Genomic DNA, 16,626 nt, shown 5'->3' on the forward strand with positions numbered 1-16,626 from the left:
GCGTCACGCAAAAACTTAGAAATTCAAGCGCAGTGTATCACAAAACCAAGATCCCATTCGGAGCGAAAATTTGTTTGAATTTTAGTTTTCAACTGCTCTTATACATCATTTTAAAGTAAAATCTCAGGAAGATCAATAGTTTCGTAATTTGAATTTTAGTGACGTCACGTGAAAACCAGCTATTAAAACTTCATCGCTAAGGAGTTTTTGATATCTTGCTAGCGAGTTTTTCTGTGCTATACTCAGGCCTCGACCCAAAAACACACTCACAAAAACTTTCGACCGTCTAAACGATTCACGAAACAGAAACTTCACCACCAAAAAACAACCATATTGACTTTGGCACGCAAGCGACTGCGAAAACTTTATGCTCTGTTCAGCGGATTACCGGGAATCCAAGGACAGACGGAGGTAGCGAACTAAAAAGTAAAGTTAAATGTCCCTATCTATACTCAGAAAATGACATTTTTTGACTAAAAAGAAGGCAAAAAAATCCTTTGAGGCAGCAATAAGCCGATGGAAAATACAAAACACCGAAAGAGACGGTTATGATACAACAAGAAAAAACCAAAGTATAACAGATCAATTTCGATATATCAAAATTCAGTCTAAAACAATAGATCTCAGTACGAGGCTCTGGGGAATAACTACAAAGTTTGTGGGGTTTATTCCCCAGAGCCTCGTACGGAGGTCTGTTGTGTTAGGGTGAATTTTAATATATCGAAATTGGTCTATTCAATAAATAAAAAATAATAATTAAAAAAATGCTGCATGCGGGATTCCCCCACACCCGTGAAGTCCCAATCACTAACGGGGAAGAGTTATTCGACCCCCAGGCCATTTGAGAATACCGGTACCCGGACTTGAGATGATCCAGATTGTATCAATTTGCGCACAGCTATGATACCTCGGCCATCTCTGCAAACCATGGGTGTTGTGCAAAATTAGTGTAGCAGAGAGAAGATCAACGTAAGAGAGTGAATCTCCCATAAAGGCCTTATAACCAAGGTAACAGACATGGTGCCCGGTTCTTCTGAGGATGTTACGCGCGCGAGATGCGTCGACAGCCCAAGCATCTTTCTTGCAACTACCTACTCTACCTAAGACGAAATGGTGGGAAATGTAGCTAAATGTGGTGAAAAGTCATTTTATATGTTTTGATTTTCAAAAGACGTTTCATAGCACAGATATCTTCTGCGCTCTCAGCCGACGTTTTGTTCGGCTGGGCGGTTCTTTACTAAACATAAACCAACCTCATTCCCAAGGTCTCTCATCTTACCGCCACCTGGAGCGAGCGAGGAGAGACCCTGGTTGGGTCTGGTCACGTGCCACTTTGACAATTGAGAACATCAGGGAGGGTCCTCTGTAGCAGCAATTTGTCGCGTTGAGCTTTGTCGAACTCAAAGTATCGCGCTGCGACTGCCATTAACCACGGCGTTTATCAATACTTCTCTTTCAGGCTGAAATTTCGAATAATATCTATTCCAAACGTTTACCTAAAGGTTAAGCAAGTCTGTCTCGAGGCAATCTGGTGGTCGTAATTTTCAGTGTTGCCGTCTTACCCACTGGATTTATGGAAAGATCTGGAAAGTCAGTCATATTTTCTACTGTGGACGTCAATTACTACGGGATTTCATCCCGTAGTAATTGTTGTTTCTCCTTTGAATGCACTCGATCAAATTGATACAAAAACATAAGAATGTCTCTAGGAAAACGTATAGCTTTCTCAAAGTAAAACTAAGGCAGTCTCTGAAGAAAAGCTGGACGAAGATAAATATGATATTCGTGCAACGCACTGTGCTTGCAAACAGTTCTAATCAAATAGCTGGGCCCGGCGTCACCTGCGGCGTCACAATATAGAATGCAAGTAAGCCATATGTTCACGGAATATTTTAATCTTTGTCCCTGGAGAGCCAATACTTAGAGCCTTAAAACATATCTTGCAATAGAAACGAACCTAAACAAATTATAAGCACGGCATGGCAAATTACAGAGGTGTCAAGCTCTAAGAAGCGACGTGCAGAGCGGAAACCATGTAGACCTACGACTTTGCTCTACTTCTAATTTCCATTTCTTCTAATAAGGGACCGTTCATTTTTTTATAAGGTAGGGGGGGCTGGTGGGATTTGGGGGGGGGCCATGGGAAAAAAATGGCTTTCGAGGGGGGGCCATCCCAAAAAAATAAGGGAAAAAGGGGGGTCACGTGAAATATTTTAGTAAAACTTTAAAATGGCAATGTTTGAATATCAAAAAAATTGCTATAGAATAAACATAGAAGGCAGGATACAAATTTATTACAAACTTTCCTTCTGCTTTAAAAAAACGTTTGGCGACAAAAAGCATTTGTAGCTACTGAAAAGAAGTATTTAACACTGTTATTTTCGAATGCAACTTTCACTGGCACTCATCTTCATCTCCGCTGTCGTCGAGTTCTTCGTCGCCGCTTGTGCTGCTATGGGAGTCTCTTTCAGCAATGCTGCAAGAAGCCGCAATGCTTTCCGTCAGAGTGTACTCTTCAGGGTACATGACGGTGTAAACATAATCTCTGACTTCCCGCTCAAGGTTGGTGGTGATTCTGCTTCTTGCAGCATTGGTGAAATAATTCCCTTCCAAGAGCTGTGCGATGTATGGCCCATCTCTTCTAAATATCGACGTGGCAACATCCTCAACTTTAAGACACTCTTCCGGGACGGCCGTTCTAGGAGGGTACACAAGGCATTGTGGAAGATCATTTCCTAGCGGGTTTCCAACACAGATTCCATAAACTCGTTGGACGTTGTTTTCAGTCCACTTCCTCTTTCTTTCATTTGACTTTCTGCAGTTTTCTTTTTTCCTTCTCCTTTTGTTGATGTGCTGTTTGAGTATGCCTTTGAATATGCTGTTATAATTGCTCTTCTTATTTTCTAGTGCTTCCATGTCCTGCGTGACCTTCGTCAACTTAGCTTCTGTACATTTGATCTGTTTTACATTAAAACTGTGGGCAAATTCTTCGCCCTGCTTTAAAGCAAGCCCATTGGACTGAAAGAGTGTGGAATCGTGTTCCTTTACATCTTTCAATATGACATGCAACTTTTCCAACATTGCTCTGTGCTCTTTGATGGAGAAGTTCAGTTTTCTTCCATCACTGGGCTTCAACTGGTACCCTTGCATGGAAAACTCACTCGCCCTTTCTGAACAGCCATCCGCACCTAGAAAAATTGCTTCTTTTGCTTGTAAGATGTCAAACTGCCTGGATCGTTCAGCTGTAAACCTTTTCTTAAACGACTCGTCGCTTTCGCCATTATTGCGCATTTTGGAATGAGCCTCTTTCATGATGCTCATGTAGTAATGCGCTCTTTCCCCGATTGGATTAACAATATAAAGAAGAAAGAGCATGGAAGTGGCAGGCTGGTTTTATCTGACCCAGAGAGCGTTGCTCTATTTGCAGATAAGTTTATTGTCAAATCGAAGTTTGTGGTGGATTATCTTCAGCATCTTGAAGTGCTGGAATTTAAAAGGAAAAAGAGAGCAGAAGAAAAGGCAAAGTTAAGTAGGGAGGAGGATTATCCTTGGACTGAGTTGTACGAAGATCTAACCAAGCTTAAAAAGCTACGTGTTCCAGAACTAAACAAGTACTCAAATCACCACGGGCTGAAGCAGCATTTGAAAAGCAGCAAGAGTGAGAAAGTAAAGGCAATTGTAAGACATTCATGCTTGCAGCAGAAGAGTCCTCTCAGAGCTGGCCCACCAACACTGAGAAATGCCAAGACATTGACACAAAATGACAACAGGGCAAGTGCTGACAGCAGTGAAACGGATGAAAGTGACAATGATGAGTATGACAGTGATGCCATTGACTCTGGGGGAGAAGATGACTTAAGTGATGTCATTCTTGCATTCATCAATTCAGATGAGGAAGATGCCAATGAGAGGCCAAATGCCACACGCTCAGGGCGAGCCATAACTAGGAGATCCGAAATTGACTTCTCTTTCTTTTGATTTGTTTTTTAAACAACAGCTCTCTGTCGTATAGAGATTGTAAATATTGTCTTCATAGTGAGCACAATAACGTGAAGTAGGGGGATAATAGAGAAATATTAAAAAAGTTGAAATCTAAATATTGTTTGTTCAATTTTTTTTTTGGGGGGGGTCATCCCAAAAAATGACCGCTATAAGGGGGGGCCATGTGAAAAAATTGGTAAGCTGAGGGGGGGTCATGCGATTTTTAAATGGTGCTTCCCAAATCCCACCAGCCCCCCCTCCCTCATAAAAAATGAACGGTCCCTAACACGGCATAAAAAGTGCCTCTCAGAAACACGCGTGAAGTAAAGAAAGGTCGAGAGATCGAAAATTAAATGAGAATTTGCACAATTGTCACGAACCGTTGGAGTCACGTACATTAATTTATTAATGACACCATAAAAATTATATTTTTCTTTTTCTAACCTCCTTTCGGTCGAAGATAAATCCAGTTTATCAGTAAAGAGGGCGAAATGCATACCGCGACGAGTTCGTAATACATGTATTATCCTTCGCGCTCTGCAAAGTTCGGGACGCCGAAGGCGCGGTGAAACTCCAATAAATGGTTTTCACTCGTTCGCTCCTTTTGAAGTGACTATGGCTTTCAGTGATCAATTAAAGGCCCTGAATTCTCTAAAATTATTTAATCGCCGTTAACACAACCTACACTTCATTCTGAGGTAAAGATCAGTCAAAGATCTTCCATACACAGCCTCGGCCGCGGTGTGCAATTCTCCATTCGCCTTCTTGAGGGGATTTTTACAATATGTAACGTCCTTCACTGAACCGTACAACCTTCAGCGACTTGGATTTCCGCTATCAGATGATGGATAAGTTTTCCTCGGTGTATATTGCCGCAGAACATCCCTGGAGAACATCATATCGTCCCTGGTTTTATACTTTGGTGACAACACATCCCCCACTCCCGTAGGCTAAGTATAGACGAAATTCCTACTAGGCCTCCCATCCCTTCAACAATTTAATTGTCATCTCCCAGGTTCTGGGAGACACGTGACCAGACCCAACCAGGGTCTCTCCTCGCTCGCTCCAGGGGGCGGCAAGATGAGAGACCCTGGGAACGAGGTTGAACATAAACATGAAATGACCATGTTCTGAGTATTCTAGAGAAAGTGAAATACGACGGCCGTTTAAAAAAAAATTCTTTTTCGAATTCAAACCCTGTCTTACATATTTTCTTTGGGATATCTCTGACAGTGATAGACAAATTGAATGAATCTAAATTCTTGCGAGATTCGTAGGTTGAATATAATTCATTTCATATTCGACGCTGTTCTTGTCGTTGTTTGGGCGGGAGCGTCTGTCTGCACTTTCGACGATCTGCTAATTCGGTTACATTGTGTTCGGGCGTTTAGCTTCTGGGCTGTGATGAATTTTACGTGGGAAAAACTAAGCTAAGACTTCAGTCATGAGAGAAAAATAGAACATTTTAAGGGGGTCTTATACTCTCAGATATAAATGTTTCTCCAGAAAACCATTTTTTTGGAACATGGAGATTCAACATCCCTGTCCATTTGTAAATCGTATTTTGAAACGATTTTCCTCTAATTACTCCTGAATTTACGTGTAAATTAAGAAATTTGAACACTTCTAGCTATATTTCAACATAGCAACACCCATAGCAACCATTGTTTACAGTCTAAAAGTACTCACAAAATGGATTCAATTCAATACATTTTAATGATACTTTACACAAACGCTTTAAAGATGTGTAGTTATGAGAATTTTGCATCATGGTCCTGAACATTATTTCTTCTACCATCTTATACGCTCCTTATACTTGGATAACATTTCTATGACTGGTGTGTATTCGGGTGTTCAATGAAACATTTATGTAAAACCTTTAAATATACCCCTCCCCCTGCCCCTAACCTCCCCCCCCCTAGTTCCCAAGGCTAATTTGGGCTCTCGGAGACCGAAGTAAAACTTTAAAGCCTTATTTCTCAAAATGACCAAATAGACGGATCATCAATATCTCGCACACGATATCTCCACTGGGTTTTAACCGAATGTTGTCAAATTTTCAACATTGATGAAGGTCACAATTATCTAGGTCTTAAACCTCCAAAATTTGCAATTTATGAAGTTTTTTCCTGTTATTTAGTCAATATAGTTAATATTAGTTAATATTAATACACTTTTTCAACATTTCACGAGAAAACCCCCCTCAAAACACTGTTTTCTGAGGTTTGTCTCCTGGACAACTTGCTTATGGACAGGATGAACTTAATTCCATACTTCTCGAACCATTCATTATTACGTTATCGTGTCTATAATGAACACCACATTTTAACACTAAGGAGCTAGTTATTCATTAACTATCATGGCACGTGAGCTGGAAAAGCTCATTTTTGAAGTCAGAGTGCAAAGTCCTTTAACGTGATACCAAAACTGTTCCACAGAGTTGTTTGCAAAAACAAAAAAAAATTTAGGTGTAAGACCACCTTAAGGCCCTCGCTTAGAGTGGTCTGCCTGTGGTGCCGACAGCGATTATTCAGCGGCTTTTCAAAGAGCGTATGCGTGAAATAGCGTGCGTTCGGAACTTGGAACCCACACTTGTAATCGTAGTATTGTTGTTTACAGTATGACAAGTTGACAGCCGAAGAACAACTATATAACTGGAAGTAGTATGCGCTTAAAAAAATTCTTGTTACGCTATTATCCACCAGGTATGTGCAATTTGATGCCAATTCAAAAATTTAACGATTTATGGGACAAGCATTGCATGCGATGTCCCAGGCTGTTCTTCTGTCAAAATGTTATGTAAACTGTGCATCAACTAAGCTACCTAAAAAGTACCGAAAGTGAGGATTCTTCGAAGCAGCGACTATCCGAATGTTGCTATAAAATTTGAAAGTTATGAAGTAATTACATGTAGCTTATTTACCCACGTATCATTGATCAGTACTATTAAAACATTATTAATTCAGCTTATTACTGTAGAGGATCACATGTGTTTGTGATATCTCAGCGAACGAGTGAAAGATAGTGGCAGCCCTCCAAGCGGCCATGTAATGTTCTGTTTCTTATATAGATGAGACAGATTTCTAACTGCAGTGATGTCCCAGTGAGACATGACATTTTGAAAACAGTAACCAAAACTGAGCGAGAGTTTAAAGTAAAGTCATGATAAAGTATAAGAAAGAATGTAAAAACAAGTTGTTGCTGAGTAGCACTTTGAATTGAATTGCTTTAGTTTAAGTTAACAAAAAGTGCTTAATAGTATTTTTTTGGGCCGTTTCAGGAAAACCCCCCTCATCAGTCGCAAATGGAGTTGAAAGAATGTGCCCTTTATCCTGGGGAGTTGTTAGTGTCTGGTCTAAAAAAGTTCAAAAGTAACTTTACATATTTTGATTCAAGAGAGAATAATAATTATGTGATAGTACAAATGGACCTCACAGTATCAAGATGTAGCAGTGGATTTTTGTCTGCTGTCACTTTCATTGTTTTGCACACTGGCTCACCTTCAGGACATGTCATTTTATTATTTTGTGATGGCTAAGTTAATGTTTAAGACGCCTCTAATTATAACGTTCTTATGATACGTAATTTGAAGCCCATTCTCATGGAAGGAAGTAGTAACCAGAGTGGATATTCTGATAGAGGCTGAAGCAATTCAGCGTGTTTTCTGTGTCACTCAGTGTGCAGGACATAGGCCATGGCTTTAGCTGTCAAGGAAAAACATGAGAAAATATTTGAATAGTATACTTTTTTTAACAGAAATGTCAGAACTGACTGCCTGTATTGTCCCGCCTTTTATCTTGATAACCTGAATTTCTCTTTCAGTGTCACCTGAGTGTTCTCCTCATGGTAGACTTCTTTCTAGAAAAATATGTTTTGACATTTATGCATCAGGATATGCATCTCCAAGCTGAAAGCAGTGAAAATGAGTCTGAAATTTGAAAAAGAATCAAGAATTGGAATTGTGAGCATGGTCTAATTCATTAGACAACCCATAAATGCATGAAAGTACTCTTGGCCTCTGTGCATGGTCAGTTTATACGTCATGTAACATTACATATGTATGTCGCTGGCAACCAACATTATTTACCTTGTATTGCAAAATTCTATGCGACTGTTTTAAATGTCTTCTTAAAAGAAATCCTTTCTAACAACACCAAATGTCAAAAGCAAATGTTGAAGTTCATATGAAACACCTGAAAATACTGGTGAAATGGACAATTTCCCTGAACTTTGAAATTTATTTCCTCAACTTCTTATGGGAAATTGTTTTTGGTGTTACTTCAGGCAAATATTTATATCTTTAGCTTTTAGAAAATGCAAAAAGGACTGTAATATACTTAAAATTATTCTGGTACAAGGGTTTTGTCCACTATAAGTTGAATTTTTTCAATTTTCTATTGAATTCTGTCTTAATACATTTTAATACATCTGATTGTAATCTGTTGTAGCTTCTGATCATTCTGTTAGTAGCACATAAGGGACAGCTGACCTTACATGTACTTGGCAAATCAGCATATGATCTGTTGACAATTTTGTCCATTCTCTAGCAAGACATTTTCTCTGGAGCTGACTAGGATCATTTAATATAGCAAGATCGTCCTTCAAAGTGTTACCGATAGCTCAGCTATATACGTGAAGTAAATTACAGAGTGTGATAAGAAAAACTTTGAAAAGGCTTGTAAATGTTCAACAAGAGTGATTATTGAACATGACACAAAATGTTAGCAGTAAATTCTTAAAGGTACATGTACTTTCAGGTGTCTTTTAGTCTAATTGTATCAGTGCATTTCTTTTTTACAGGGATAATTTTGGAGTATGAACAATCTGGCATCATGAAGTCAAAGTCTATAGATTTGCTGGACTTGAAACCAACGTGAGTACCTTCACTGTGCTAGATAACAATTAGGAGATAAGATTCTAATGGCACATGTTCAGTGATCAGTAATATTGGTGACCAGAATTTTAATGTAAGTTATAATGTAATAGCTTTTGAATGTTATATTGTACATTTCTAATTTAGTATGTGGCATTAAGCCGTGACTGAGTCTTTTGTGAGGTGTCAGTAACAATATTGTGTTCTAAGTTGTGTATCAGCTCTCCAGAGTCAATCATGGAAACTATTTTTGTACTGTAGGTTAAGAATTGAGTCCCAGTCAGTTCTGTGATTTGTTCGCCTATGAGTAAGCTCTCTTGGAGCAGGGGGTGAAAGGGGAGCTTGTGTACATCATTGAGAATTCTGAATGTCGCATCCAAAATTTGAACACAAAATACTGATTGGTGGAGATAACATATTGATGATATAATACAATACTCTTACTAGTGGTGTAACAATTAATCAAATTCTTGATTAATCACAATTATGACCGTTTGGTTTTGAAAATTTTTGGTTCAAGTTTTTGCATTATTTTTTCCAGGGTGCCCGTAGTGAGTTATTATATATCGTGAGATCAGACTCCAGAACTCTTCAAAATGTGTGTTTTTGATTAACAAATAGAGGCATTTGCAGTTTGTGCGCCATTTTGTGTTGCTCGGTAAAAGTGTTGCCCTTCTACCACCCCTTGAGAATTTCCAAATAAGACAAACCATGTGCGACATGCTCATTGTATCTTCAAATTTAGGGTTTAGGGTTTATGTTGTTCACCATGTGTATCATGTTGTAAGTATTAAAAAACATTAATACTTTGCATAATCAAATTGAAATAATTGAAATCGAAAGGCAATAATCAAAATTGAATCGAATCGCAAGGAATATGAATCGTTTCACCCCTAACTAATTTTTCCTTGTACTAAATTTCACAATTCCCATTTTTTGGAAAAACTATCATCTTGGGGAATGGTGCCTAAAAGGTTGGTGGATCCATGAGCAATCTGAGCCGGGTGCATAGGGTATCCATGACAACCCTGTGAGGGGCAACTACCAGGCATCATCACACAAAGAGTGGAAACAAAGATAGTTACTACAAGCGTCATTCTTACCATGAGAAAAGTCTGACAGCAAAAAAATGGGGAATGAGCTGATATCCAAAGCAGAGCTGTAAGCTACAAGAAGCCCCTGACAAACCACCAACCCACCCTGCATGCTTACCCTGTGGGAGACTGCAGGCCAGCAATATTGTCTTGCATTTAACTTAGCCTAAATTACATTTAGCCACATTTAATGTCATCAACAATAGATGAACTTGGTGAATGGTGCCTTTAAAGGATCGTCAAACCACAAGCAATCTAAGATTTGCACATAGGATACCCATGACAACCACCAGACCCCACCTCTAAATTTGTTTAATGATGTCATTAGGAAAGCGGAAGTTCCAGTCATTGGTAATCAGTCTTTACATGTAAAAAATTTAATGTTTCTAAAGAAAACGAACTCTGGGAAGGAAAGTTCTAATGTGATACAAACTTAATATGTACGGTATGACATGACAGCAATACTCATAATGGATGTTTGTTTCTAGAACTGATGTGGATATCTTGCTTGATGACATTGTTGCTAAGGAACCATTGATTACACCTTCCAAGATGGAGCAAGTTAGAAAGTTGATTCTTAGTATCCTTTTGTTGATATTCACAGATAAGCTGCGCTATGATAAAAACCTGCATATAAGAACCTAGAATTTTCAAGGTCAGAACAGGTTCTTATAGGTTAGAGTAGTTTTTCACAATTCAGGCTGATTAGGTTCTCAATGGGTTCTTATTTTTCAGAGGTTGTCGTAGTGTAACCATTGGTGGAAATATTGTACTACTAAATAAATACATCATGGTTTAGCACTTGTATTTTCAACAACAAAAATGCTTACTTTGTTTGCTAAACAATAACATACAGAACAAAACATTTTGGGCTATGTAAATTATGTACATCACGTAAGTTGAAATTAAAAGAAATAATAAATAAATGAATGGCAAAAAGAATAAATAAAGATAAAAAATAAAAATTCAAGAATTTAGTTTGTATTAAAATGATTGAAAAAATAAAGGTATTGACGAATTAATAGAAAGAATTAATAGAATTAATAGAATTAATAGAATTAATATGCTATAGAGTCTCTGGGGTCAAGCCCTTGGGACACCCAGTTTTTTCAAAGAGTTTCTTTACAAAGTCCACATCGGAATGCATGTCCCTTCATGCTTGTCCAGCCCATTTAGTCATTAAGACTTGTCTTGTTTTAGCAGTAATGCTATCATGCCACATTTCAAGGTTTTCATCTTTCTACAGCCACTTCTCCATCTGCTCCCCTATATTCTGCTTTATCATCTTGTCATAACTAGCATCTAATCACGGCTGCACTTTGTGTGTATGGTTTTCTGGCAGCATATAGACAACAGTGTTCAAATCTCTGCAAGTTGCATGGAAGTCTTGGGCTTGCTGAAAACTTACATTGTCTGCAAAAAGTACTTCTTCTGCAGGGTCATCCTCCAGGCCATTTCTCAAGGTGGTTTCAGCCCACTTGATATTGACCTCTGAATCCATCCATGCATACGACTGGAAATAGACATCAATGTCTTTGTCATACTTCTCTCTCTCCTCTGTTGTCAAATTCCCTTTACCTCTGAATACTGTAGCTACAGTCATGGACAAATTGTGTTGGAAAATGCAAAAAACATGAAATCATAACAGTAATACCTACAGAATAAGTGGCGGCACCCCCATTCACCCTTTCAATGTTGGAAAATGGTAAAATAAAAACTTGTGTTGCATGAAAGTGTTTTGTGGACGTTGCACAGGGGTGGGGAGGGGCAAAATGTGTATAGAATGATTTTTCCAACCCTTGTGACCAAGGTTGTAGCTTGAGAGTCTGTTTGCCTTCTGCTCTTATGCCTGTCTTCCATCTAGACCAGAGCCTGGTTTGGAAACCCAAACCTGTTTGGTCCCTAAAAAATCATATAACTTGTCCTGTTCAACAACAAACAGTAGAGGGACATGATCTACATTTATATCTATGTTTCGGCGGCCATTGTCCATACTTGCTGTCCAGAACAGCATTGCTCCTCCTCCATTTGGATTGAATGGCTTTCCTTAGAGAGTTTGCTTCTTGAACTCTGCCGTATGTATGATTTCTGGTGGTGTCATCAGTGAGTTCTTGAATGTTGTCTTCTGTGCTGCATTCAGATGAATATTATGTGTTCTGATCTAGATATTGTTTTCCAAAGAAGGATTGACGGCAAATACCACATCTAAGAGAATCATACTTCAGCTTGACAGCTTTTGGCAGTGTTGCTGTTATGTCGTACAAGTCTTCACTTCTCAATTCAACCTTTTGTTTGAAACCACAATCAAATAGAATTTGATTCATTTTGCGAGTATAACAAATGCAAGAGGGAATGCGGGAATGTGCGAAAACAAAATCATAACCGTTCACAAGCCAGTGGTCTCCCAAGTAAAATGAAGAATGCCTTGCAGAAACTAAAATAATGCAACAATAGAAGATGAGTATGAAGCCTTTATTGAGGCTAGTGTTCAAGGTTATCACACTTATTTTAAAGGAGTAGGTCACTCCAAAACCGTGTATTTTTTTTCCATCACCAATAAAAAGTTCACATTGATTTGAGTTACTCACTGTTGTTTTAGCTTCTGAAGTGGATGCAATCCCAATGAAAAAGAAGTGAAAAGTTTGACACCGGGAGCTGCCATTTTGAAAGGATCTTGAAGGCCAGGCCGCATATCCGTGACATCATTCCATCCGAATTGGCGCAAAGCTCAAAGGCTAAAGGTCTTCTTTTCTGTTCTAAATTCAGTTGTGAGCTAAAAAATTTGGCCCGGGCTGTAAAACCAGAACTGAAAAAGATAGCGAAAGAGGAGTGACTTTCCTTAACTTGCCTAAAAAGAACAAAAATTTGCTAAAGAAGTGGTTCGAACAGCTACGTTGGGATTAGAGATTCATGCCAAAAAAACTCGAAAATGTGTGTCTGTGCAACGAGCATTTCACAGATGACTGTTTCAAAACTCAATACTGATTTGAGCTTGTGACTGGAAACACAAGAAGGAGGTCATTGAAGAAAAATGCTTTCCGACAATTTTTCAACGGAAGGCCCTTGTAAAGGCACATATTGCAAGCGAACAGGGCATTGCAAGGAACAAAAAGAGGTAGCTATCAGTTATACTTTTCATTTTTAAAAATATTTTTGCCCGGCAGAACTGTCATTGACTTGACTGGGTAGATATTTTTTCTGCGCAAGAAATTGAAGCTCCTCGCTGGACTACAGGGCTTGAATTTCAAGAAAAAACATTGGGGCCAGCTGGCCCCTAAGTGTACAGGTTTAGTCACCAGCACAACTATTTTAGTCGCCAAAAATTTTCCATCCTTCAGGCAATATATTTTCACGAAAAAGACGCTAAAACGGCGCGAATCACAGGTCAGTTTCATGTATAATCAGTTTGCCGCTTTTTTTTCTATAATAACAGGGAAAATGGCTGAATGAAATTCTTTTTTTCATTTACCAGTCTTACCAGTATTTATAAAAAAAAGCTTCCATGTTACAAGCTTTAATTCATTATATTTTGTAGACTGGCACTAGGGTTTTCATGTTTTCGTCTTCATTGATGCATAGCGACTGCATGTGTTTTTTGGAAGTGATTTATTAAATTTCTTAGGGTACCGTGGGAACTTCAAATGCCCTGCAGATTTCTTTAAAATTACAAGTCAGACTAACCCAGTACGGTTTTCTTTTATCAAAAAAGTATTTTTTCACTTTATAAATCTCTTGTGTGGGCCAAAATCAGAGCGTGTTTAATAATCGGCCTTGACAGCCAGGCAGGAGGTAAACTATTTACAAATTTTTAAATGCTGTCTAATTTGATTTGGAATACATCGGAAGAAGTAGTTAACTGTACATCAGTCCTATCTACATAAGTCCTGCTATAGCGAAATCCAATATCCCATATCAATATGTCTGAAATGTGTGACAATTTGTTTTCGATGTTATCAACACAATTCATCATTAATTAAGGACAGTGTTTTTGCATTCACATCATTTTTGGGAATTACAGTTGCTAATGAAAGCAAATGTACGGTAAAAAATGAAGCTTTAATTTTACTGCATGCTTTGTCAAGTAACAAGGCAAGTAAACATGACACATGCGATACGGATAAACACACTAGCAGAGTGAATTTTCCTTCATTAGCTAATGGTTACGCATGTAAAAGTTGCATATACTTTTTTCTTCTATCCAAAATATATTACATATGCTTTGCTTTCCAACAATACAAATTACAATTCTCACAACAAATCTTATGTAATGATAAGGAATGTCCTCAATTTCACATTTCACGTCAAAGACGTCGATTTCACTTCACATCTTTCATATAAAGTCACTGCGTAATTCACAAGAGTCCACGTAGTCCATAAGTGTAAAGAAACCTGGTAAACATGTACAAGCTCGGGCAAAAAGTATCCAAATTTTATAAGTAAAAACACAGACTTGTGAGGTGGAAAGCATTCGCCCAATTTAAACACACCATTGGAAACTCGTAAGTTTCTGTGATACCAGAACTCCCTCCAGATTGAACCGCTAGTAAAATAAAAATGGAGACAAATCAGATCAAAAGCATTATACTGGGGATTTATTTAAGCCACCAATTCAATTCTGAGAGCAATATACAACTAAAAATAAACTTCCTCCTCCGCTAACTGCATCCATTGCAATTGTACTGCAAAATGTCCCTTCCATCTTGGTGACCTAGACCAGCTGTTCTCGTCAACAAACACATTCTCTTTGCGTCGGCATGGTTGCACATCTCTCACAAGTACACCACAGAGCATTTTCCAACCAATCATTCCATTCAACTTGATTATTATCATACCCGGAATCACTAGCACGTTCTAGTTTCAAGCGCAGCCATACTAAAGCTCAAAGGAACAAACACATTCTTGGATGGAATGATGTCACGGTTATGCAGCCTGGCCTTCAAGATCCTTTCAAAATGGCGGCTCCTGGTGTCGAACTTTTCACTTCTTTTTCATTGGGATCACATCCACTTCAGAAGCTAAAACAACGATGAGTAACTCAACTCAATGTGAACTTTTTATTGGTGATGGAAAAAAATACACAGTTTTTGGAGTGACCTACTCCTTTAAAGACGCAACCGTTGTTATGAGCACCTCTTTGATCTTGTAGGAGCAGATCTATTAGCAAGCCTGAATGGGGCATAATACGCTTGGGAGGTTATCACTCTCTCAGTGTAGGGGCATAAGTACGTTTTTACCAAATGACTATGCTGAGTTACTGTTTTTACAGAATTGGCGACCCATCACTTTACTTAATGTGGATCATAAAATCGCATCAAACGCCATTGCAAGGTGAATTGAGCCATTGCTCTCAAAACACATACATCCAGACCAAATGGGCTTCATAAAAGGTAGATATATTGGAGAAAATATATGATTAATAAATGATATTATGGAGCAAATTCAGGTGAGCAACACTCCAGGTATACTAATATCAGTTGATTTTAGGAAAGCTTTTGACTCCCTGGAATGGTGTTGTATTCAAATTGCTCTCAAAAAATTCAGTTATGGTGAAAATGGATTGAGATCTTCTACATGGACATAGAAAGTGAAGCTTTGAGCAACGGTTTTCCAATGAATTGGTTTAAGCCCTCTAGAGGAGTTAGACAAGGATGTCCACTCTCGTCTCATCTGTTTATCCTGACAGCAGAAATACTATCAAACAAAATAAGACAAAACTCGACCATAAGAGGAATCAGAATTTTTGGCTCAGAGATCAAACTAAGCCAATTTGCAAACAATACTAACTTATTCTGTGCTTATGTGGCTTCTGCTGAACAAGTCAAGTGGAGACAATAAACGCTTTTGGTGATTTCTCTGGATTAGTGCTCAATGTAGAGAAAACAAAAGCATTCTGGCTAGGGATGTGGTTGAATAATAGAACCAATCCGTTAGGAATGAAATGGATGAATACTCCCCCAAAATTATTAAGAATCTTTGTTTCCTCTGACAAAAAAGGTAATAACCAGATGAACTTTAATTTGAAAGTAATGTATAGATTTAGGCCAGCCTAAAAATGTAGCTCCTGGGCCGGGTTGTTCAGAACCCAATTAAGCTAACCCAGGAAAAAGTAGAATTTTGATTCGAGTTTTGTAACTTTGCGGCGAGGTTTTCTGTATATTGCTTGGCCTTCTGTTTTGAGTTTTAATAATCACCATATACACAAAACAAAGTAGCAAAAAACATTTGTATAAAAGAAAAAGTTTAATTCAGTTAACTTTGAATCCTGGGTTAGCGTTAACTGGCTTTTGGAAAATACTGCCCTGTTTTCAACAAGTTAACCTGACATGAGCCCGCAATCCAATCGAAAACCAGCACTTGGTCAGCGGTCAACTTCAAAAAAAACATGTGACCTCGACGAGCTGTAAACTTGAGCTTGCGATATGGTCACTTGATACTGGTCAGCGGATACCTTGTTTTGACAGGTGTCAATTGATCATAACGTGGATGTTCAATATCAAAGATGTACACGGTAAACCAAGGCTGCACTGTCAACCTATTATTTGGAGTATGGCCACCATGTTGCGTGACTCTGTCGTTGTCACAGTTGTGCGTATGCGCCCACAAGCAATACCGCTAGCCATGATAACCATGAGAAAGTCAACTCATGGGTTTCCTTTTCTACTAAAACTGCAGACAAAT

General features: G+C 38.5%; 1 protein-coding gene across 4 annotated transcripts in view; it reads left to right on the forward strand.

The window, feature by feature from the left end:
* The first annotated feature begins 6,530 nt into the window (after positions 1-6,530).
* LOC110053115 (uncharacterized) overlaps positions 6,531-16,626 on the forward strand; it is a 53,524-nt gene continuing 43,428 nt past the window's right edge. For 2 of the 4 annotated variants that reach the window (XM_089293120.1, XM_089293121.1), the window contains exons 1-3: positions 6,532-6,686; positions 8,782-8,854; positions 10,437-10,528. In XM_089293120.1, the coding sequence (XP_089149246.1) occupies positions 6,647-6,686; positions 8,782-8,854; positions 10,437-10,528 (205 nt within the window). In that variant the 5' untranslated portion in view covers positions 6,532-6,646. Of the gene's footprint in view, positions 6,687-8,781; positions 8,855-10,436; positions 10,529-16,626 lie in introns of all 4 variants that reach the window. The other 2 variants (XM_089293119.1, XM_020759306.2) reach the window with 2 other exon arrangements.

The sequence above is a fragment of the Orbicella faveolata genome, unplaced genomic scaffold, assembly GCF_042242905.1.
Source record: "Orbicella faveolata isolate gen_17 unplaced genomic scaffold, um_ofav_v1 contig_25, whole genome shotgun sequence".
NCBI classification, from domain to species: Eukaryota; Metazoa; Cnidaria; class Anthozoa; order Scleractinia; family Merulinidae; genus Orbicella; species Orbicella faveolata.